The 23,366-nt window shown below is 26.6% G+C and overlaps 1 protein-coding gene across 1 annotated transcript; it reads right to left on the bottom strand.

Annotated features, from left to right (window-relative positions):
* Window positions 1-14,223: 14,223 nt before the first annotated feature.
* LOC113872030 (putative bark agglutinin LECRPA3) lies at window positions 14,224-15,149 on the bottom strand. The gene has a single exon (XM_027509199.1). It carries the CDS (start codon window positions 15,118-15,120, stop codon window positions 14,302-14,304), a length of 819 nt encoding a protein of 272 aa, XP_027365000.1. The 5' UTR covers window positions 15,121-15,149; the 3' UTR covers window positions 14,224-14,301.
* Window positions 15,150-23,366: the final 8,217 nt, after the last annotated feature.

Below are 23,366 nucleotides of genomic sequence, written 5' to 3'. Positions count from 1 at the left end.
ACGTGTTTGTATGACTTTTGGGTTATTTTATGAAGCCAAGTCTAACGACCATGTATGAGTCCTCAGACGTATTTATTTTTTATTGTTACAAGTTCAAGTCTAACCACCATCAATATTTGTATTTCTCTGTCCCTCTTATATTTATTTTTATAATTATTAAAAAAATAATGGTACGTATTGGACCTTTATTTTACGTTGAGCCATGCATAAATATCTCCTAATTACACGTGTCTTAATCTCTCTTTCTTTCTTGTCACACTGTTGTCTTAAACAATATAATCATTTTTTTAATCTTTCAGGTTTTTTATCTTCAACTAAACCAGTCTAACTAGCTTTATGTTTATTTATTTGGTTATAAAATGATATAACCCGTATTTTCAATCAAAATCTACCACTTAGTTAGACGCTATGACTTATCTGTTGTCGTATTGTATAGCACTTCAAAAATTATAGGGACGATATTTTGTGATATGGATATCTGTCATAGCTCGGGATCGATGAATTCAAAGGTATTAGTAATTCGTAAGAGATTAGATTGAGTTATATTCCAAGTTTAAGAAAAAATATTAATATTATTGAGGCCAGTAAAAGATTATTTTTTTTATTATGTAGATTAAATCATACATGTTTAAAAATAATTCACACTTCCCTAAATATCTTTTGGTTTTGATGTATAATATACTTTCTAAAAGTACAAGTAAATTTTGACTGTAAAATTATATAACTATAAATATCTAATTGATTTAAAATTTGAAATGCATCATGAAAATTATTAAATTTCACTATAAGGATTACTTTCTGACAATAATCACCTCATTTAATCATAAGCATTAAATTTCGTTAATTAATTAAAAGTTATTCTTAGATAGGTAAAGTACTCAAAAATTAATTTTGTTTATTTACCGTCGATATTGATATGGCTATCTTGCATAACGTGGGAACTCTTTTTTATTTCTGACGTGAGACCTTTTCTTTTGACCTTGACGGGGTGCCGCCGAGTGCCTCGCAATGTTTTAATTTCAATGCAGTTCTTTCGAGACTTGTGTTAAACGACTTAATTTGCTTATAATTACTTTTAAAATGATCTGACAAATTAATAAATAAGCAAGATTGACACAGAAATCCCTCAAAAGGTGTCAATTGATAATGATCTACTGCAAAGGAAATGTAAAAAGTTTAAAATTAGTGATTTCATGACGAAGGATTCTCATATTAAACAAATGGAGATGAATTTGTTAAAGGAAATAGCTTCAAGTCAGGTGAACTCGTTTTATTCAAATGTTGACCATGTCTCTTATAGAGATAGTCTTATGGCATCTTAAGACATGCATTTCACATTTCAAAACGATGAAATAATAAATTTTCAAATGGAGGATCTTAATATCCCTTTTGATTAATAAGAAAATAATTAAGAATTAAAAAACGAAGTTCACCTTAGGATTTGAGTCACATGTATATGGAGCAAAAAATAAATAACTTATGGGAAAAGAATGGGCTAGTAAAAGTATTAGATTTAAACAACAAATTTTTTCCTTCTTTGTGTTTCTAATATGGACTATTATCGTTTTGGTCTATTTGAGGAATCAAGGCTGGTTTTAGACCATTTCTTATTAGTTCAATGATGGAGATCTATGTTTAAATCATCTGACCATTCCTTTAAGAAAGTGACAGTTTATGCTCTACGAACAATGCAAAAATATTTTTATATTGCTATTCAAGTTAAGAGTAAATTTACTCGAATCTATATAGAAATAGACCTTCAGAAAAAAAAATTAGTACTCATTTTTCTCTATTTTAAGATAAAAATACTTTATAAATATGAGAAATTACATCTTATTTGCTTCTCATGTGAGAAATATGGGCATATGATTGAATTTTGTCCAGAAGTATTAATACAAGATTAAAGTGAGCAATTCTAATCTAAGGAGGAAAGGAAGAAAAATCTTTAAATCATTAGTTTGAATGGAGAAAAAATATGGGTGGCTAATGAGTACTAATCAAGAAAATAATAGTAAAGAAAAATAGCATTTTTTACTCATATGTGATAGTTAAAAGATTTTTAAAATGAAAATTAGGCTCATGTAAAATACAAGGTTCAAATAATAATGGGACTTCTCTTAATGTTAAAGGTACATATTCTAGATTTGATATGCTGAATAACCCTTTAGAAGAAATTGATTAAATAGATTTTTCAATTAATAAGAATTCTAATATACAAGTCTTTGCTTAAATTAAAAAAAAAAAAAAAAAGAAAATGAGTCCCTTACTAAAACATGATAATGGAACTCACAAAACTCCTTTTAATAATAAAAAAAAGTTCCTAATAAAAGTCAAGTTAAAAGTAATTCTGTCTAGAAAATTAAAAATCCTAAAAGTGACACGTCCATTCCAAGTAGAGAAACTATAGAAGTTTTATCTCAAAATTAAATGAAATTAGATTTTGATTCTCATGGGAAAGGAAAAGATATCATGGCTATTATGAGTAATTTCTAAAAGTCTATTGATAAAGAAAAAAATATATAATAAGGGTAACTTTGAAGATATTTTAAGAATGAGAATCAAACAAATATGGCTTTAGTCCCCAATTGAAGAAACATTGTCTTACTGATAAGCTTCTAAATCTTATTCAACATTTTGAAATAGATAAGATTTATAAAAATGATAAACATGGCTTTTCTAATAAGAAGGGTAAAGAAAGTATTAATCAAGTGTCAAATTTTTGTCTAGACAAATATTAACGAATTGTATGTTTTAGAATTGTAGAGTGACAAGTAACAAAACCTTTCCTAAACTTCTTAATGATCTTAAGTATATTTACTATTTAGATTTTACTGATATTATATAACTTCAATTAACCTTAATAGAATTGATCAAATTATTAATAAATATAATTTTAACCCTTCCATAAAGATGAATGCTTTGGGCTTTTCTAAGGATAAGTGGTGTTTGTAAATTTCCTTTAAATTTCAAAATTTTCTAATTTCTAAGTCTAAATATATTAATTTAAAAGTTGAATTAAATAATTTGTAATTTTAGACCCTTTCTATAGTGTATGTAGCCTTTAAGAACATTTGAGAGATATTTTATGGGATAAGCTAATTAAGTTTAACTCAAACATTTTGGGCCATTGGTGTGTTGCAGGGGATTTTAATTGAATTCTTTAGGAATATGAAATGTTAAGGGACTCTTGTTAACGATAAAACTCTTTAAAAATTTGCTGAATGTTTTCAAGACTGCAGGCTCTTAGATTTAGCTTTAAAGATGTCCTCTACACTTGACAAAGAGCTTCCAAATATAATAGTAGTTAGTCATGAGCCGAGAGATATTCTTTTCTAACCATTCTTTTTGTAACATTCTAATTCTCAGTACTCTTGGTCTGCTGAATTTTGACAAAATCTTTGTCAAAATTAAAAAAAAATTAAATTATTAAAAATTAGTTAAAGTTACTTTAGAATTTTATATTCATTAAATAATTTATGATTTTCTAAAAAAAATTTGAAATTTTTAGAAAATACTCAAAATTGACCTATTTTTCAAGAATCTTAACAAAAATAAATAAATTTTCACACTGAATCTGATTATATAGCAAACAAAGTCGTAAAATTTTGATAAATTTTAAAATTCTATTTTTCAGTATGTCTAATAAGCAGACAAGAAACGAACCGATCCGAAAGCAATTTGAGTGAATTAAAATTTTAGTGACCATCCTAGTATTATTCTAAATATTTTACTACTTTTTTTAAAAAAATTTCTCTACCTTTTAAACTGCAAAAAATTTACATTTTGCAAAAGTGAAATTTTTAAGTTAAAAAAAATGGATAAAGTAATTAAATTTTGACTTTTAAAAGTGATTGAGAAAGAGAATGCATCTTCTTCTTCAACAAGCTTCCGTAAGATTTTTCTATATTTTTCTCTTCAAATTCTCTCACTTTTGAAGCTTGATTTTGAGGATTAAACTTTGATTTTCTTGAGAAGCTTCAAGAGGTAAACTTGTTACCCTTATCCTCCTTTATACTTGTATGGTTTTATTTTTTTAAAATGGTGTTATTTAATTTTCTCTTCTTATTTGGATGAGCTTGAATAGGAATGGGAAGGGTGTTATCTTACTTTTATTGTTGTGATTTTACATCTAGGATACTAGAATCATGCTTGAAATGGAGGATTAGAAGTGGTTGAGCTAAAAACCTAAGAACCCAAATTCGCAGGTCACTGTTCACTAAATTATGGGACTTGTATGGACTGAATTGGGAGTTTATGTCTTCATAAAAGTTGTAGCCTTTTTAATACTTGAAATTTAGCCACTAGTTTCACCTCAAACGAATATTTGTAACTCAATTTATGTCTATTTTACTAACAGGTGTTCTAGCTAAGACTTATCAGTGTAAAATTAGGACTCGACTCCTTCATAAAAGTTGTAGGAAATTGTATTCCTGAAATTGAGAAATTAGTTTCAGGTCAATATCTTATGTGTAACATGAGATATGGCCAGATTACTAAGGTATGTTCAGAGTGTTTGTGTAGTTGATCTCTGTCAAAAACAGCCACTGTAACCAGAAAACTGGCACTATTCTATAGGGTATTTGAATTTAATTCCTTCATAAAAGTTGTAGATAAATGAATACTTGAAATTTATAAATTGGTCTCATGTTAAAATATTAAGTATATCTTGAGTTATGACAAAAACACTGAACCTTGTGTAATCTGCTAAAAAAATTAGTATATATATATATATATATATATATATATATATATGTGTGTATGTGTGTGTGTGTGTGTGTGTGTGTGTGCGTGTGCGTGTGTGTGTATAAAAAGAAAAAATTTACTAATTCTTTAATTGAGGGTTTATAAAGTAGGGTGTTGCACTTTTATCCATATTTCTAGTAAATTTGACCACAATGCACTATGGCTTAAACTTAGACACCCTGATTTTAAATATCGAAGTTGTAGTCACTTTAAATTTCTTGTTAGACTTCTCTAACGAAGTCAAAAGCAGTTGGACTTTTAAGGGTGAATAGTCTAATATCTTGAAAATTTTAAATATAGTATAGTAAGTGGAACAAAGTTTATTGATAAAGAAAAAATATAAAATAAGGGTAACTTTGAAGAAATTTTAAGAACGAGAATCAAACAAATATGGCTTTAGTTCCCTATTGTAGAAACATAGTCTACTAATAAGCCTCTAAATTTTATTCAATTTATAAAATGATAAACATTTCTGAATGAATCAACAAAGTTCTAATGAGAAGGGTAAAGAAGGCGCTAGTCAAGTGTCAAACTTCTGTCTAGGCAAATATTAACGATTGTATGTTTTGGAATTGTAGAATAATAGGTAACAAAACCTTTCCTAAACTTATCAATGATTTTAAGCATATTTACTATTTAGATTTTATTGATATTATATAACTTCACGTTAATCTGAATAGAACTGATCAAATTATTAATAAATATAATTTTAACTCTTCTATAAAGATGAATGCTTTAGACTTTTTTAAGAACAAGTGGTGTTTGTAAAATTCTTTTAAGTTTCATATTTCTCTAATTTCTAAGATACATGGATGGATCGTTAGAGATTTCAATTGATGAAGAAGATATTAAAGAGAGAAATTCCAGGAAGGTCAAGATAGATGAGAGGGATAAACATGCAGCAAACATTGTTAGAAGGAAGAGACATTCATAGAAGTCATTCCCTTTCGAAGAATAAGCAAGATAGACATGGAAATTCCTCAAAAAATGTCAAGTGATAATTATCCACAGCAAAAGGAAAGTAAAAAGGCCAAGATTTGTGATTTTGTATAATAGAAGACTAAAGTATGTATTTTATTTAAAGAGAAATCCATTCAATGTTTACTTTTTAAAAATTGAATAACATATTTTTATTTTTTTTCAAAATTTTAGAATTACCATGTGTGTATCCTCATTTTTTTTTTATTGTTATTGGTTAATTTCCAACTACCATCTATATCTTAATATTTTAAGTGAATTATAGTTGGATTTTGTAAAAGAAAGGTAAAATTAGTTTTTTCATTCCTTAACTTTAAAGTAAAATTCACTTTCATCTTCTAATTTTTTTTTTGGTTTATTTTAGTCTTCTAACTTTTAAAAAAGTTTCAAATAGGTTCTTTTCTGTTAAACACTTTAACTCCGTTAGAAAGTTTTATCATTTTGTGCCACGTGTACTGTATATTACTATTCATCGTCTTCTTCCTCAGATCTTTGATCTGATTACTGGCAGTTTTTCTTCTTCCTTATCCCTTTCATCTTCATCTTCTTGCTATTAACACTAAGCACTCACTCCAAGTCTCAAATCATAAATAACCTAACTTTCTAAATACTTATTTTCTATTTTAAGTAGATCTGAATACACGTTCCTATTTTTTATTTTATTAATTTTTCATACTATACTGACCTCCCAAGCCTTCATTAACAAGAATATTGTGTTCCAAAATCTTAAAATATAATCTGAAAATAGACACAAACTGCCAGAAATAGAAAATGAGCATTTAGAAAGTTAGGTTATTTATAGTTTAGGATTTAGGGGTGTGTATATGGTTTTATTTGGAAAAATGGGTTCTCTAAGTGTATCTTAGAGAGCAATTTTTTATTAACCGTTCTCCTAGTTGTCGAATTATAAAGTGAAATATAACATAGTAACTATCTAACTCCTTCACCTTAACTCACTTGCTCGTCTTCCTCCTTGGCATGATTGTTTTGGCCTTCCCTCGTCAAAAGTACTTTTTCAAATGATGTCTAGTTGTGACAAATTTAAGACTTTAGACAAGTATAAAATTTCATTATAATTATTGTCTTATTAATAAAAATCACAAACTCCCTTTCTTGATGTCTTCTATTAAAACTTCAACTCCTTTTGAACTTATTTTTTATAATGTTTAGGGACTCTCTCCTATTACTTTTATAAATAATTACAAATATTAATAAAGTATTTTTAGATCACTTTACTCATTTTTGTAAATTTACCTATTAAAAAGAAAAACTGATGTTGTCACTATATTTTCACATTTCCATAAAAAAAATTGAAACAATGTTCTTCTACAATGTTAAATCCCTCTACCTTAATGGTGGCACTAAAGATATAAAGCTTCAACCTTATGTCTGTCCATATATATTCTTGAACATATTGGCACTGTCGAATGTAAACGTCACCATATAATGGAAAATCCTCCAAGTCTCCTATTCATTTTTGGATTACACAAAATTTTTGGTGTTTTGTATTTCAAATAATAGGACACTAAACTCTATTTGGTTCTTATCTTAACTATCTCAATTTGCAAGTTTTCGGATGCTTGTGTTACCCTTGGCTTCATTAATACTCTTAAAATAAACTATCCAATAAGAGCATGCCTTATGTCTTTCTTGAATATTCTTCTCAACACCATGTTTATCAATGTTATCACCCACATACTCAAAAGTTGTATCTCTTTAGACATATGACTTTTCATGAATTAATCTTTCCTTTTCATTCAAATCTATATACCTTAACCTCCTCTCCAAATTCAAACTCAAACACCAACAACCACTTTGTTTCTCATCATTCTCATATCATTCAGCATCTTAACAACCATATCACCCTTCCAACTCCTTAAACTTCAAATTTTTCTCCTTTAACTCCCCCACTTATCTCCATAACCCCACTTAATCCCACTTTATCTCCCCAATCTAGTCCCCTCACCATAACCTCTTACAATGAATTGCCATTACTACCCAAGCTTCAAGTCCTTCGTCACCATTGCCACCTGTCACAACTGGGCGGTCGCAACGGTACGGCGAAAAACTTTTTCAAATATATCAGAGGAGTCGCCACCAAAGTTTATTTTAAGAAAACTTTGGAAAAAGTTTTTAAAATAATATAATCTTTGAAACCAAAAGCGAGTTCGGTAGTCATTTACGTGTAGGGAAAGTATTAGCACCCTACAACGTCCGTTTAAAAACAGTTACCTAAAATTAATTGTGCAAATTCATTCAAATTCTGAAAAATATTTATTTAATCTCTAAACATTAATTATTTTTATTTTAAAAGAAGAAATATTATTTATTGAGATATTATTTGGATTATTTTGACAAAGAGAAAATTTATTTTGAAAATTATTTTGACTTGACGGGTCTGGTTCCCGTTCTTACGTATCCCTGGGTGCAATGGGAAACTCAAAGCCACGTAGTTCTATCTAAAAATTATGAAATTAGTTGATTATAATTAAGTTTAGTAAAAGAAAATTTTGAAATTAAAATTATTTTCGTAAAATTATAATGTTTAGGATACAAGATAACGCGGTTATACATGTACCTTACGAGAAACAATACAAAAAGTGAAGGAAGATCACATAACTATACTGCAAATCGTTAAAAATATTTTATTCGTAAATGAAGTATTTGAATTTTAATTTTGACTATGATTAATGTTGAAAGAGAATTTAAGATAGTGTAAGTTATACATTAGTCTCTTATAATTTTTGGATAATCGAAGGTAATGTAAATTACACATCGATATTTAAAAAAAAATAAAAAAAACTGTATAATATAATAAAAATGGAGAAATGATTTGTTATTTAACTTATCGGAATCAAAGATATGATTCAAGAAATTTTAAACTATAAAATTAATTTCAATTGATGAAATAAATAAATATATTTGAATTGATTAAAAAATATTTAATAATAACAATAAAAAAAATAAAATATTGTTTGATAAATTTATGTTGTATAGAACCTATGGTAACGTTGGTACACATAGGTTCTAATAATTTATAACACGTAAAGGTAGAGCTGCTGCACATTAGCATTATAAGTTACTGTGTTAATAAAATAATTTCTATTTAAATTGATTGATTAGTAAAATAATGATTATAAAGAATACATTTTGATTGATTATTAAGATAATTTTCTAATTAATTATAGATTACATATAATAAACCAATATTGCATAAAACTTTAGGTAACGTAGGTACACCCAAGCTTTATTAATTTATAACACATGACGGTAGAAAAGCTACACGTTAATGTCATAAATTGATGCAAACATGTACTATTTATTATTAATAATATAAGAGGAAGTACTCATGTATATAAAATTAAGTTACATCAACATTCTATATAATAAGTAAAACAAAAGATAATAATCTTAAATTAAAAGAAAAATAATTAATCATAATAATAAAAGTCTAAATAATCAAATAACATGAAAATATTATGGAAGAATTTATTATCAAATTAAATTTTACAATTAAAAAAAATTCAAGTATAGTAAAATAAAAGGAAATTACATTGCGTTGCATTATATTGCATTTAACCTAATTTAAATAATCTCTCATTATTATTTCAATTATTATTACATAAAATTAATAAAATGTAATTAAGAGAAGTTAAGTCAAAATAAAAAATAAAGATGTAAAATCAAATATTTTACTTAAGACAATAAAAGATAAATAAAATATAAAACAAGAATAAAATAACTAAACAAATTTTCGTTCACCAAACAATTAATAAATAAAGAAAGTTACTGAACAAAATAATAAAAAAGAAACCACGTAGATGTAACTAATGCATTGGATTGTAGATTTTGTTGGTATATTGAATTGGAACAGCACGAAGGAAAGAAAGAAACCCCTTCCATTAAAAGCTAACGAAATAATAGATAAATAATAAAAAAAAGTTGATTTGACTGGACATGGCTTAGTAGATAGCATATGCTGCTAGTGTTCAGTCTTTCAAGTCATTATTCCATCAAAAGAAATGTAATATTATTAAAATATATTTTAAATAATAAAATAATAAAGTTAAAAAAAAAAAAAACTACCCAGAACCACTTCATTTTTACAACCTTATTTTAATCAAATGCTGCAAGTACTCACGGTGTCATTCTCACAAACTCTCCTTTCTCATATTCATGGTTCATTTTACAACTCTTTCATAGTTCTTTCATTCATCTCTACACAAATACTTCAAGAAAGTTGAAGGTAAAAGACAATACCTGAAATAGTTATGCTTTTTACTTCTGAATCTTCTAGGTGCCTCTGAAAAATTTTCTCCCATTCTCCGAAAAATGATTGTGGTCTCCTTTCTTCCTTTTCTGGTTCTTTCTTTTTTTTCTCTTCCTTTTAAAAGATTTTGCCGCTCTTTTAATTTTTTCGTTTATGAAAAGGCCCCCTTTCCAAATTTCTTACTTGAGCTTTTATACCTCCTTCCATCTCACGTTTTAGGGTTTTTTTTTTACAAAATGCCAAAGTTCTGAGTTTTCCTTTCTTGTGTATGGAGTCAGTTTTGAAATTGCAATGTAAACCTGCACGTTGCAAGACTTCCATTTTCATGATCCGATTTCTCTCTTTTTTCAAAATTTTCTATTTTTCTGTAAAATAATTTTATTTTATTTTTATAAACTGAAAAAAAATTTGGAGGCCATTCCAAAGATGCAAAAATTGGTATTCACACCACCTTTGCCTGCCTATGCATGACCTGTCACACGAGCCATGAACTAGATACGCAAGTCCAACTTGAAAAACCTCATCACCACTAAACATCTTTTATCCCTTTTAGTGGAATCGACATGTGTATCTCAAGCTTCTAAATCCAGTGACTAGCGTGATGATATAAGTAAGGAGTTTGATACTGATAAGTCTATATTTTAGCACATTTTTATAGCTCATATATTTATGTGTGGCCTTTATTTTAATTTGGTTTTATACTGATTCATATATATATTGTGCAGTTTAACATAAAAAGACCACAGTTGGATTTTTGGACTTTTTTTTGTTCAAATTGGTTGAAAAATAGAGTTTCGCAGAAGTCAACACGCCCAAACCCTAGCATCCAATATGGGGTGCCTCGAGCACTATTGCCGATCATGCTTACCTGTAGTCATCCCAACTTTTAAGGTTTTTAAATCTTATTAAAGGAGTCTCAAGAATAGTGACTAAGTCACCTTTGATTATATCTTTAAATACATCTTCCATCTCATCTTTCTCACATCGCTTCCAACTATATCTTTGGCATATTCTTAGTGGATCTCAAAGTTTCAAGCAATTGTACATAAAGCCTAGAAATTCATCTCATCATCAACCCTTGGGGACATTCTAATTTGCTATTTCTTTTTTAATAATAGTTGTGTTTATCATTGTTTTAGTTTTTTTCTTTATCATAAGTAACTAAGTTCATAGCTAGGGTTATAAGAATTATTGTTCACAAATTTATAGGATTTTGATATTTGAGTCTAAGTTTGTTTTCTATCTATGATTAATGTATCCAATTGTGCATAATTGTATGTTGTAAACTAACCACTTGTAATATAATCCTAATTAATTATATTGTTAGGCGACCATATCTCAATTAGTTAATAAATCTATAAAATAAAACAAAACAAAGGATTAAGTGAATCAAAACAATCTTTCTCTTTCAATCATTATTAAATTAACAAGTTCATAGATATTCTATTCTTTCTTGAATTAATATCTTGCATGACCATTGTATATGTTAGTTTAGAGAAAAGAATATTAATATTTCATGACCATTAGGTATTAATAGTATTTCTATGAATGATTGATAATCACAAAGGAATCAGATTTAAAGTTAAACCAAAAAATAACATAAAGGATTGAATGAGAAAACTAAGATACTTTAGGTTCCTCTCCTATAAAACTCAACCAAGACGTGCATTATATTACTTGTTCTAAATTTTATAATTGATTTTATAGTTAAATTCTTACTTTTATTTAATTCTGCATTCTTTAAGCCCAAACAATTAAATTAAGAAATTCTTAGCAATTGAAACAATCATTGTAAGACGATATTTTGGAAACTTATTTTAGAATTTCATTATTTTTTGACGAATACACTTGTCCATCGAACATATTTTAATCCATTAAGGTATAGGGGACCCAGTACCTCGGCCTCTAAGTACAAATGCCATAGGCTTTAAATAGGTATATAGCATCAAGTAAAAAGCTAATAGTGACATTAACAAGTACAAGGCCAAATTAGTAGTCAAGAGATTTCATCAGTGACTGAGGTTAGATTACACTCAGACATTCAATCTAATTGTTAAACCAACAATGGTAAGATTAATCATTTCCTTAGCATTAAACATAATTGGTCACTTCTTCAACTTGATATTAATAATGCCTTTTTGCATGGTTCTTTATGCAAAGAGGTCTACATGCAACAACCTCTAGGCTTCGTTCATTCTAAAAAGTCTCACCATATTTGTCAAATAAAAAAGTCCATTTATGATCTCAAACAAATATTACAGGCTTAGTTCCAAACTTTGCATAACTTCTTATGTAACTATGGGTTTGTTAACAAGAATTGGGACTCCTCTCTGTTAATTCTCAAATTTGGAAGCCTCATTCTATACACATTTGTGTATGCCAATAATATTATTATTATAAGTAACTCCTTAATCAACATAAATACATTATTAACCTTGTTGAAAGAACCAAAATGAATGAAGTCAAGCTTATCCTCACTGCAATGTCAACCAGCACACCCTTGTACAAGGATGATGGTTCTACGAGCACTGACATCGCCTTCTACAAGAGTACAATTGGCAACTTCTGGTGCTTGTTCATGATAAGGCCTAATATTGCCTTTTTTGTTAACAAGCTAGCCTAATTTATGCAACGCCCACCCCACTGCCACACACATAACAACATTAAAAAGGCTTCTACGATATTTTAAAGGTACTATCTTTGATGGTTTAAAGTTTCAAAAACCAAAGTCCTCCCCCCTCATTGTATGCAATGAACGATCTTGATTGGGTTAGCAACAAAGATGATTTCACATCTGCCTTTACCTCTGTCAAACTTGTATACTATGGTTCCAAGTTGATTTATTGGAAATCCTCCAAGTAGAGTTGCTGTGAGATCTTCCACAGAGGTTGAATATAGAGCCCTCGCAAATTCTGCAACAAAACTATCATAGATCTACTCTCTACAAGATAACTTAGGCATCATGCCCTCACAAGCTCTATTAATTTTATTTGATAATCTAAGTATATATAAATTGACATTCACTTTGTGTGAGACTTCGTTCAACAAGAAAAACTCAACGTTCATTATGCTTGTACAACTATCCAACTCGAAGACTGTCTCACCAAGCCACTATCAAAGGCTCACCATTAACAATTACAAACCAAGATTGGTGTTGCACAACGTAACCTCAATCTTGTGGAGCATGTTAGACTAGCCAACTAATATCCTATAATCGAGGAATTTCATGATTATTTGTTTGCTATTAATTCCACTGATATAATGTTATTATTTTGAATTGCATTTGTTTTGAACTATAGATAGAATATCATATCGTTACGCAAGTCTAAATCTTATCTTGTAATCCGTAGAACAGTACTATTATTATTCATTTCCTATACTTAACATATCTTATGTCACTCCTAATAAACACTACCTTAAGCAATAATTTGTTGTATTGAAGGTTTTTTATGTTGAACTAAACCAGTCTAATCAAGTATATAATATATATATATATATATATATATATGAAAATTAATGATTTTCTCATATTAGTGTAAATTTAAAAACTTATACTTAATTTAAATTTTTTATTTAATTTATATTTAACGGTTAGCAAGTAAAAAATTATAACTCGTTAAATGTAAGTTAAATAAAAAGTTCAAATTAAATGTAAAAGTATTTAGATTTACATTAGTATGAAAAGATCTTGTCTCTATATACATATATAATAAAAACACATAATAATAATAATAATTATTATTATTGTTGTTGCTTTAAATTTAATTTAATAGATCAGATTAATTTAAAGTTAAATATATATGGTCACTTGACCCTCTAATGAAAATAAACACGATTTTCCTCAAATCTCACATTCTCCCGTACGTAAGTTCTTGATGAGCAGTGTTTTTTCAGAAACACCTACAATTGGCGTTGCATGCCCATCATTTAAGTTCTTACGATACTAAACTGCAAAATTTCTTATTATTTCTGTAATATCGTGACTGTATGACCAAAAATCTTCCCCTTCTGCGTCAACGCTATGATATTTGCCCGACCATGATTACCGTTCCTCATCCCGTCGAGAGAGGTGAAATAAATACATTAGTTCTAATAAAATGCTTTTCTATTTTAATCCTATTCACCATTTGTTATTTAATTTTTACTAGATTGAATGAATCTATAAACATATTTATCAATCATTACACGAGTTAATTAACCAAAACTTCAATTCAAGTGGCACATATATAAACAAGGCTCGCATGGTCTTTATTTAGAAATACGGTGAGCAAAAGGTAGACACTTGACACATACAATACAAGTAGACCAAATTATGCATAGCTAGCAATATTCACATTCTCCATGACACTGCTGACAGTTGTCTCTAAGTTGGAAGTGAAAGACCATGAATGAATATCGTGTAACTGAGCGCCACCAGATGACGTGGAAGCAGATAGACCAACCCTTACCCTTGAGGGGAGCACAGCTTTCAAATCCACCACTTGAGAAACGGTAGCAATACGATTGTTCTCGTAAGTCACGGAAACACTCAACGTCTTAGAAAGAGAGTCATAGATTATGCTAACTTTGACCAAAGATCCACTCACCCTATTGAATTTTACGGTCTTCAACGAAATTAAAGAGTTGACATCAATTCCAATATGCGGATAATTAGGATCCCAATCATTTACATAATTATCAAGCTCTACACCCACGAAATTATTGAAAGCGTAGCCGTGATCGACAATTCCGAGTTTCCCACCAGATGAATTGTTGGGAATGACAGTGTCTGAAGGAGCAAGAAAGAAGACAACTCCATCAGCTTCCATAAAACCTTGGATGTCACGTAAGACCAAAGAGATGGAACTCACAAAGCTTGCAACGTTGCCAGTGGTTTCGTCCCATATGGTAACTGGTGTTGTGTACAAGGCACGACCTATGTTTGTGGCAGAATTTGTATGGCTGGTCAGTGCCAACACCCCATTGGCTAAAATCTCGGCATTGCCTTGGAGGGTTATGCTTGATGAGCCTGTGGTGAATTTGGTGAAATTGAAGGAAAGGACTTTTGCGGAGTTCACATTTCTTGCTAACAAAAGAAGCAAAGTTGTGAATGTGACTAAGAGTAGAGAAAATGATTTCTGGGTAGCCATGGTACTAGTTTTTGATACTTGTGAACGAGGGTAGTAGCTGGGTTCACTATGTTTATTTATACACATAATGAGTTCGACTTGCTATGTTCATAAAGATGTACTAAGTTCATAGAGCTTTGGTTAAAAGTTAAAATTAGTTCTCTCAGTCTCCGGCCGTCTTTCAAAAATAGTTATTTTAAAACTAACAAAAACTAAGAAATGAATTTAATCATCTTATTTTTATTAAAAATATTATAAAAAATTATACTTATTTTAGAATTTATTTGTACAATAAACAATTAAAATAAAAAGTAAATTTAAATTTATTAAATTAAAAAATATTGCAAAAAAATTAGTACTCAACATAATAAAAAATAACTTATAAAAAGTATTTCTATTTAATCAAAATCTTTAATTTATTTATTTTTTTAGAATTTGTATATATGAAAGATGATTACCGAGACCATCAAAGAAAGAAAAGCAGATAACAAAGAAAGAAAGAAATTAAGTAAAAACCAATAGAAAGCATGACTTATAAAGAGCACAAGATAACAATTATTTTAAGGATAAAATTATAAAATAATTTTATTTTAAAATTATAAAATTATTATTTAAAAAATGAAATAAAATATTTTAAAAAATAGGAGGAGTAAGCTTTTATTAGGACATATAAATTTTATATTCAAAATATAAGTCATGTTTAAAAGCAGATATTAAATTTTTAAAAAATATCATTTTAATATAATGATAAATTAAATTTAAACTAAAGCAAATATATCATTTTATACTATCACATTGTTTTATTTTTAATTATTTTTTTTGTACATGATCAAAAACTAACCGAATGACATGACAACGCCACATGATAGATAAATTTGCCATATTTTATTAATTTAACAAATATTTAAAATAAAAAATATTTTATAATACTCTTTTATTTTATAAAAAAATATTTAAACTATATTTTTACTAAAAAATATTATTAATACTATTCTAATATAATTTTTATCTCACTTAATTAAATTTTATAAAATGTAAAATAAGTTTGACACATGTTATTAACTAATTTGACTCTCTCTCTCTCTAAAATAAAATTAACAAGCACTTGTATTGTAATACTTTATTTTAATGGGTAATATATTTTAAAAGATAAGTAATATTAATTTATAAATAACATATTTACAAATATTCAAATTATATAAAATTTAATATACATTATCACAAAAATGATATAAGATGATTAAATAGTTGAATTGATCAATTTTATAGTTTATAAAATATTATTAAATGGTGTAAAATAAAAAAACATAAAATTAATTTATTTTAATGAGTAATATGTTTTTACAATTAAATAAATATTTAATTTTTAATAAAATTTTTATAAATATTTAAATTATATAAAATTTAATATATATAATTAAAAAATAATATAAGATAATTCAATAATTAGATTGATTAATTTTATATTTATAAAAAAAATATTAAATGATTTAAATATTTAAGTTTAATATTTTATATATCTATTTTTATATTATAGAACCAAATACTTTTATATTAAGTGCTGGGTTTGCTGGATGTGGTGGCTTTATTCGTGACCGTCATGGTAGACTCTTTGCTGAATTTTATGGTGCCTTGGATCCTTATCTTCCTCTTGCGACTGAACTTTGAAAAATTTATTGGAGAATTAAGCTTGTTGTCCTAAAGAATTTTTAGATAATCTGGATTGAGAGTGATTCAAATGAGACTATCTCCCTTGTTATTAATTTTTCTAATTGTAATCACCCTCTATTTTATATAATTAGAGAGATTAAGATCTTGTTGAAAGGTATTTACTTTATTAGATTTAGTCATGTTCTTAGAAAAGTCAATCAATGTGCTGATTGACTTGCTAAAGTTGGAGTTGGTTGTGGAATGTCTTTTTATTGCTTTGATGAAGCTCCCCCTTCCTTATATTCTTTCTTAAATCTATATATTTTAAGTTCATGGCATCCTAGATGTGTTTTTTAAGTCTTTGTTGTCTTTGAGTTTTTTAGCTCCGTTTACTAAAAGAAAAAAAAATAAAATTAGTGGAGCTACATTTTTATAGCCTAATACTTAAAAAATAAATCATTAATGAAGTTAGTTTTTTCATACAACATTATATCTTAAATTAAAATTGATTAGAAATAATATGTGAACTGTAATTTCTTTTTATGCAACGATTTTACTTTTTAATCAGTACCTTTGTTACCTTTGTTAATTCTATTTTATATTTTAGAGATTAAAGTTATTATTAATTTTTTTATTAATTTATACAATTTTTTTATATTTTTTATAAATATTTATTTTTACATTTATAAAAATATCTTAAATTTTTTATTTCTTAAATCTATAGTTTACTTTTAAGAATTTTATCTCTTAAATATATTATTATTAATATATAATGATTATTGACATTTAACTAATTTTTTAACACTATATAATACAAATATTATTTTAAAATAAATACATTTTAAAAATTATTAAATCTTTATCCATTTAATGTATATTATTTGTAGTTATATAAGTTGTACAAGATGTGACCTCAAGAGTTGGAGCATCCTCACATAAAATATAAATTAACGATATCCACACACAAAAAACAGTTGGACGTCATCTTTTGTCATTAACTGAGTGTCTCTAAAGAAATATTGCAAGGGATACGAAAAATCAACGATGGTCCTTCCACGGACGTGGATTCATCAGTTAAGATTAGTTTGACGAGTTAAATTTTTTCAAATGTTATTTATTCTATGAAAAATATTTATAAGCGTTATTTCATAATTTTGAATTTTCTGACATGATCATCTTATTAGGCAAAAAAAAAAGGACACAATATTTTTTCTATGTAGTCATATGATTTTTCTATTTTTATTTTTTAAAAATTTTTATTTTATATCTTCAAGACCTTGAATACGTATTTATTTGAGTGACTTGTTTCTTATTTGTAAAATATAAAAAAAAAAAGTACATTTGTGACCCATTCATTTTTAATATATTAAAAGTTTATAATTTTTTTAATATTAAACAGGACTAAAAAGGCCCATTTTTTATAAACTTTTAAAATACATAAAAAGTTAAAATTTATGAAATATTATATATATATATATATATATATATAGCGGCATGACCTTCTTACATTAAGTCTAAAAATTCTTACACTTAATTTGACTCTCTTTTTTAACTTATATCTAACATCAAATAAAATAATAAATTATAACATGTTAGATGTAAGTTAAATGAAAGTAAAAAAAATTCTTATATATATTTTTTTTATTTTTAAATAAAATTTAGGTAAAATTTACCAAATAAAAATAATTGTCACAAATAAAAAATAAGACTCTTATCATGTGAATATTATTAATTATACGGGTAGAAGTATTTATTGAAACTTTGAATTTTGTCCTATAAGTAGAATGGTGTAACTATCAAGATTTCAAAATAATATGGGTACCAAGTCTTTAGGTCCATTTGCATTTATATAATAAGTTAAAAGCGATTCAAACACGTTTCTAAAATATAAAACGTGCTTAAATTTTTTCTAATATTTTTTTTAGTTAAAATTAGTAATTTTTTTAGAACCACATATGCATTATTAATTTTTTAAAAATAAATAATTAAAAGATATTATATGAATATTTTTAAAATTTTAAAAATATTATATTATTAATAACATATGCTATTTTATATTAAATAAAACTACAAACATGTGAAAACTTTTGAAGTTTAAATTAGGGTTTTTTACACAAATAAATTAAAAAATTATTATTTCTTAAATATTCTTTTAAAAAATTACATAAATATCCTAAAAGTACATATAATAGAAATCGATAAAATCAATTTTTGTTTTTGTTTTGAAAATTTTTACACAAATCAACTTCTGTTATAGGTTTAATTTTTTTTTCATAAAAGTCGTTTTAAATTGGCTTCCATTTTGCTTTTGAAACTTTTTACACAAGAAGTCAATTTAAATTGACTTTCATTCTGCTTTTAAAAATTTTTTACACAGAAGTTTATTTAAATTGACTTTTATTTTATTTTTAAATTTTTTATATAAAAAATAATTTAATTCAATTTTCATTCTGGTTTCAAATTTTGTTTACACATGAGTCAATTTAAATTAACTTTCACTCACACATGAATATGTTTTAAAAAGAAATTGATTATAATTAACTTTGTAATATATAATTAAAGTTGATTAAAAAGAAGTTTATTATAAATAAATAAAAATTTGCCATTTGAAAATGAGAAAATTTTGAAATTAAGTGTGAAAATTAGAGTCAGATGATAACATTCATTAGCAATCGCTTTGCACCTTTGTTCTTAAACTTTACAATAAATTTTGATACAATGACACAATGTGTTGCACACAATATGCATGATATGCTGAAAAGATGTCACTAGTTCCTTGTAGCTTCTAGAGCTAATTTAATTGCATAATAGGGATAGGGCTGGAGTTCAACAAGAGCGAGACAGGAAATCATACAGTCGACAACTAGCAAGAATAAGAAAAAAGATAATAAAAGCTCAAGGGATTTATCACGAAGACAAGTGCTCCAGCGAAAGCTATCAATTAAAAGAGAAGACCGGGTAGTGGTAGTTACTTAGGGGAGGGAGCAACTTATCCGTTAGGATAGGATCCCTCTACTTCACGTTTGATGGGATGGTTAAGAGATTATCTATGGTAAAATTCATCACAACTTATCAATGGATATAACCCTTTTGGCATGAATAGTTTATCAGTCTAGGCGTGGATGTTCTTATTTGGACATCTTATTTGGGCTACTGGGTTTATGTTCTTAATCTCCTGGCGCGGATATTGGCAGGAATTGATTGAAACTTTAGCATGGGCTCATGAACGCACACCTTTGGCTAATTTGATTCGATGGAGAGATAAATCAGTGGCTCTTTCCATTATACAAGCAAGATTGGTTGGACTAGCCCACTTTTCTGTAGGTTATATACTTACTTATGCAGCTTTTGGCTTATCTTTTGCTTGCGTTACGCTTCCAAAGCAGCTCCGTCTTTGCCTCAGCCTTCTTCGCTCCTAGTTGGGTATCTCCGAGAACTTAAGCTAAGGTGTTGCAACCGGCGATCGCAACGGTACGGCGAAAAACGTTTTCAAATATATCAAAGGAGTCGCCACCAAAGTTTATTTTAAGAAAAACCTTGGAAAAACTTAAATATAATACAATCTTTGAAACCAAAAATGAGTTCGGGAGTCATTTACGTGTAGGGAAGGTATTAGCACCCTACAACTTCCATTTAAAAATGGTTACCTAAAATTAATTGTGCAAATTCATTCTAATTTTGAAAAAAAAACATTTATTTAACCCCTAAATATTAATTATTTCATTTTAGAAGAAGAAATATTATTTATTGAAATATTATTTGGGTTATTTTAAAAATTATTTTGACTTGACGGGTTCGGTTCTCGCTCCTACGTATCCCTGGGTGCAATGGAGAACTCAAAGTCACGTAGTTCTATTTAAAAATTATGAAATTAGTTTATTATAATTAAGTTTAGTAAAAGAAAAAATTATTTTAAAATTAAAATCATTTTCGTAAAATTATAATGTTTAGGATACAAGATAATGCAGTTATACATGTACCCTACGAGAAAACAATACAGAAAGTGAAGGAAGATCACACTGCAAATCGTTAAAAAATATTTTATTCATAAATAGAGTATTTGAATTTTAATTTTGATTATGATTAATATTGAAAGAAATTTAAGATAGCGTAAGCTATACATAAACCTCTTATAATTTATTAGACTATCGAAGGCAATATAAATTACACATCGATATTATAAAAATTTATAAAATAAAGAAATTATAGTAATTTAATTTATCAAAATTTGAAATATAACTTAAGAAAATTTAAAATATGAAATTGATTCTATTTTAATAAAAAATAATTTTATTTGAATTGATTAAAGAAGATACTCATTTAATGAAAAACATTAAAAATTTTATTTGATAGATTTATATTATATAAAACCTAAGGTAACGTTGGTACACATAGATTTTGATAATTTATAACGCATAAAAGTAGAGTCGCTACACATTAGCATTATAAATTATTTCTTAATAAAACAATTTAAATTTAAATTAGTTGATTGATTTGTAAGTTAGTATTTAGAAGAGAAATACATCTTGCATTATTATTAAAGTGATTAACTAATTAATTAATGACAATATGTGATAAATTAATATTGCATAAAGTCTTGGTAACGTAGGTACACATAGACTTTATCAATTTATAATACATGATGATAGAGAAGCTATATGTTAGTATTATAAATTGATACAATTATATTATTATTTATTAATTAATTATAAAAAAATAAGTAATTTAGTATTCACAATATAAGATAAAGTAATCATAAATATAAAATTAAATCGCATTAATATGATACAAATATACAATAAATAAAATAAAAGATAACAATCCTAAAAAGTAAGATATAAATAATGAAATATAAAAAAGGAAATAATTTTTTGTTAATGTTAAAATGAGATAAAAAAAAGTCAACTCAAATATGATATTGTAAAGTAAACGGTATCAAGAGATTTTAAATAAATAAAATAAAATAAAATAATTTAAACAAGGTTAACATAAAAAAATAAAAAAAAATAATAAGAACTCATTTATTAAATAAATTAATAATTATCATAATAACAAATAATAATGATGAATAAATAAATAAAACTAAAACAATAAATTATATGTTGAACTAAATAATGATAAAAATAAAATAAATAAAAAATTTGGACAAAAAAATAATAAAAAATAAAAAAAAGGATAAAATGGTCCCAAATTTTAAATTTTCAGATTTGAGAGGGAAGGACTTTAGGGTTAGGGGTGTGCTTTTCTCCAAGAAAAACAAAAAAAAAGTTATGAAAGGGTGGAGGTGAAGTTAATGGAGGCCATGGTTTTGAATGGTGAAGGTTATTGAGAGCAAAAGAAAGATGAATGAGACAAGGTAGGGAAAGAGTTTTTTATGGTGAGTTTTGTGTTTGTGGATGATGATAGATGGAGGAATGGGTGGAGAGATGGTGAGACATAGATGTTTGAAGTGGTGGTTTGAAACCTTTTTTTTTTTTGTCATTTGGGATTGATTTGATATAGGAAATGTTTATTCAAAATATGAATATGTATGAAAAAAAAAATGTATAAAATGTATGATGAAGCTTACTTGACGTTTTTGAAAATTTTTGCTTGTCTCTTGTTCTTCCTCCTTTCCACTAACCTTTCTTTCTCTATATTTTCTCTTTTTCTCTCCAAGTTTTAGAATGCCTCCTCTCAAAAAAATTTTAGCCTCCTTTGATGTCCTCTTCGCTCCATGGTTCTTTTTTTCCTTTTATTGTTAGGATTTTCACAAAAGGCAAAAAAAAATCTGAATTTTTCCTTTTTTATGTATAAAGTAACATTGGTTCAAGAGTTTGATTATTTGTCATATTCTATTTTCCTTTTAAAAATTAATTTTGAAATTTTTCTATTTTATTAAGATAAATTTTTGTTTTTTTCTTTAAAACCTTTTGATTCCATTCTTCTTTTATAATATTAAAATTCAGATTTTTTTTTAAATCAAAATTTTAGTGTTCACATAAGGGATTGTTTATTAAACGTCCCATATAGTTATCATACAATCAAATTAACTTTAGAAGATACAAGAAATGAGTGACATTCCTTCAGCACATGCATATTGTATGCAGCATATTGTGTCATTGTATCAAAATTTATGTAAGGTTTAAGAATAGAGGTGTAAAGCAAATTGCTAATGAATGTTTTCATCTTACTCTAATTTTCACACTTAATTTCAAAAATTTGTCATTTGAATTTCAAAATTTTTTCATCTTCAAATGACAAATTTTTATTCATTTATAATATACTTCTTTCTAATTAACTTTAATTATACATTACAAAGTTAATTATAATTGACTTTTTTCTAAAATATATTCATGTGTGAGTGAAATTTAATTTAAATTGATTCATATATAAACAAAATTTGAAACCAGAATAAAATTTGAATTAAATTAATTTTTATATAAAAAATTTTAAAATAAAATAGAAGTCAATTTAAATCAACTTCTGCGTATAAAATTTTCAAAAGTAGAATAAATGTCAATTTAAATCGACTTCTATGTAAAAAAATAAACCTATAATAAAAGTGAATTTAAATCGACTTTTATTATATGTACTTTTAGGATATTTAGGTATTTTTTTTTCAGGATATTAGGGAA

This window comes from Abrus precatorius, unplaced genomic scaffold (genome assembly GCF_003935025.1).
Source record: "Abrus precatorius isolate BTA unplaced genomic scaffold, Abrus_2018 Scaffold7, whole genome shotgun sequence".
Taxonomy (NCBI): Eukaryota; Viridiplantae; Streptophyta; class Magnoliopsida; order Fabales; family Fabaceae; genus Abrus; species Abrus precatorius.
Note: the sequence above shows the minus strand (reverse complement) of the source record. Positions and strands in the feature narration are given on the sequence as shown.

Bases quoted from the DNA above. Each gene is read 5' to 3' on its own strand.
- LOC113872030 (XM_027509199.1), bottom strand. From the start codon at position 15,120: ATGGCTACCCAGAAATCATTTTCTCTACTCTTAGTCACATTCACAACT.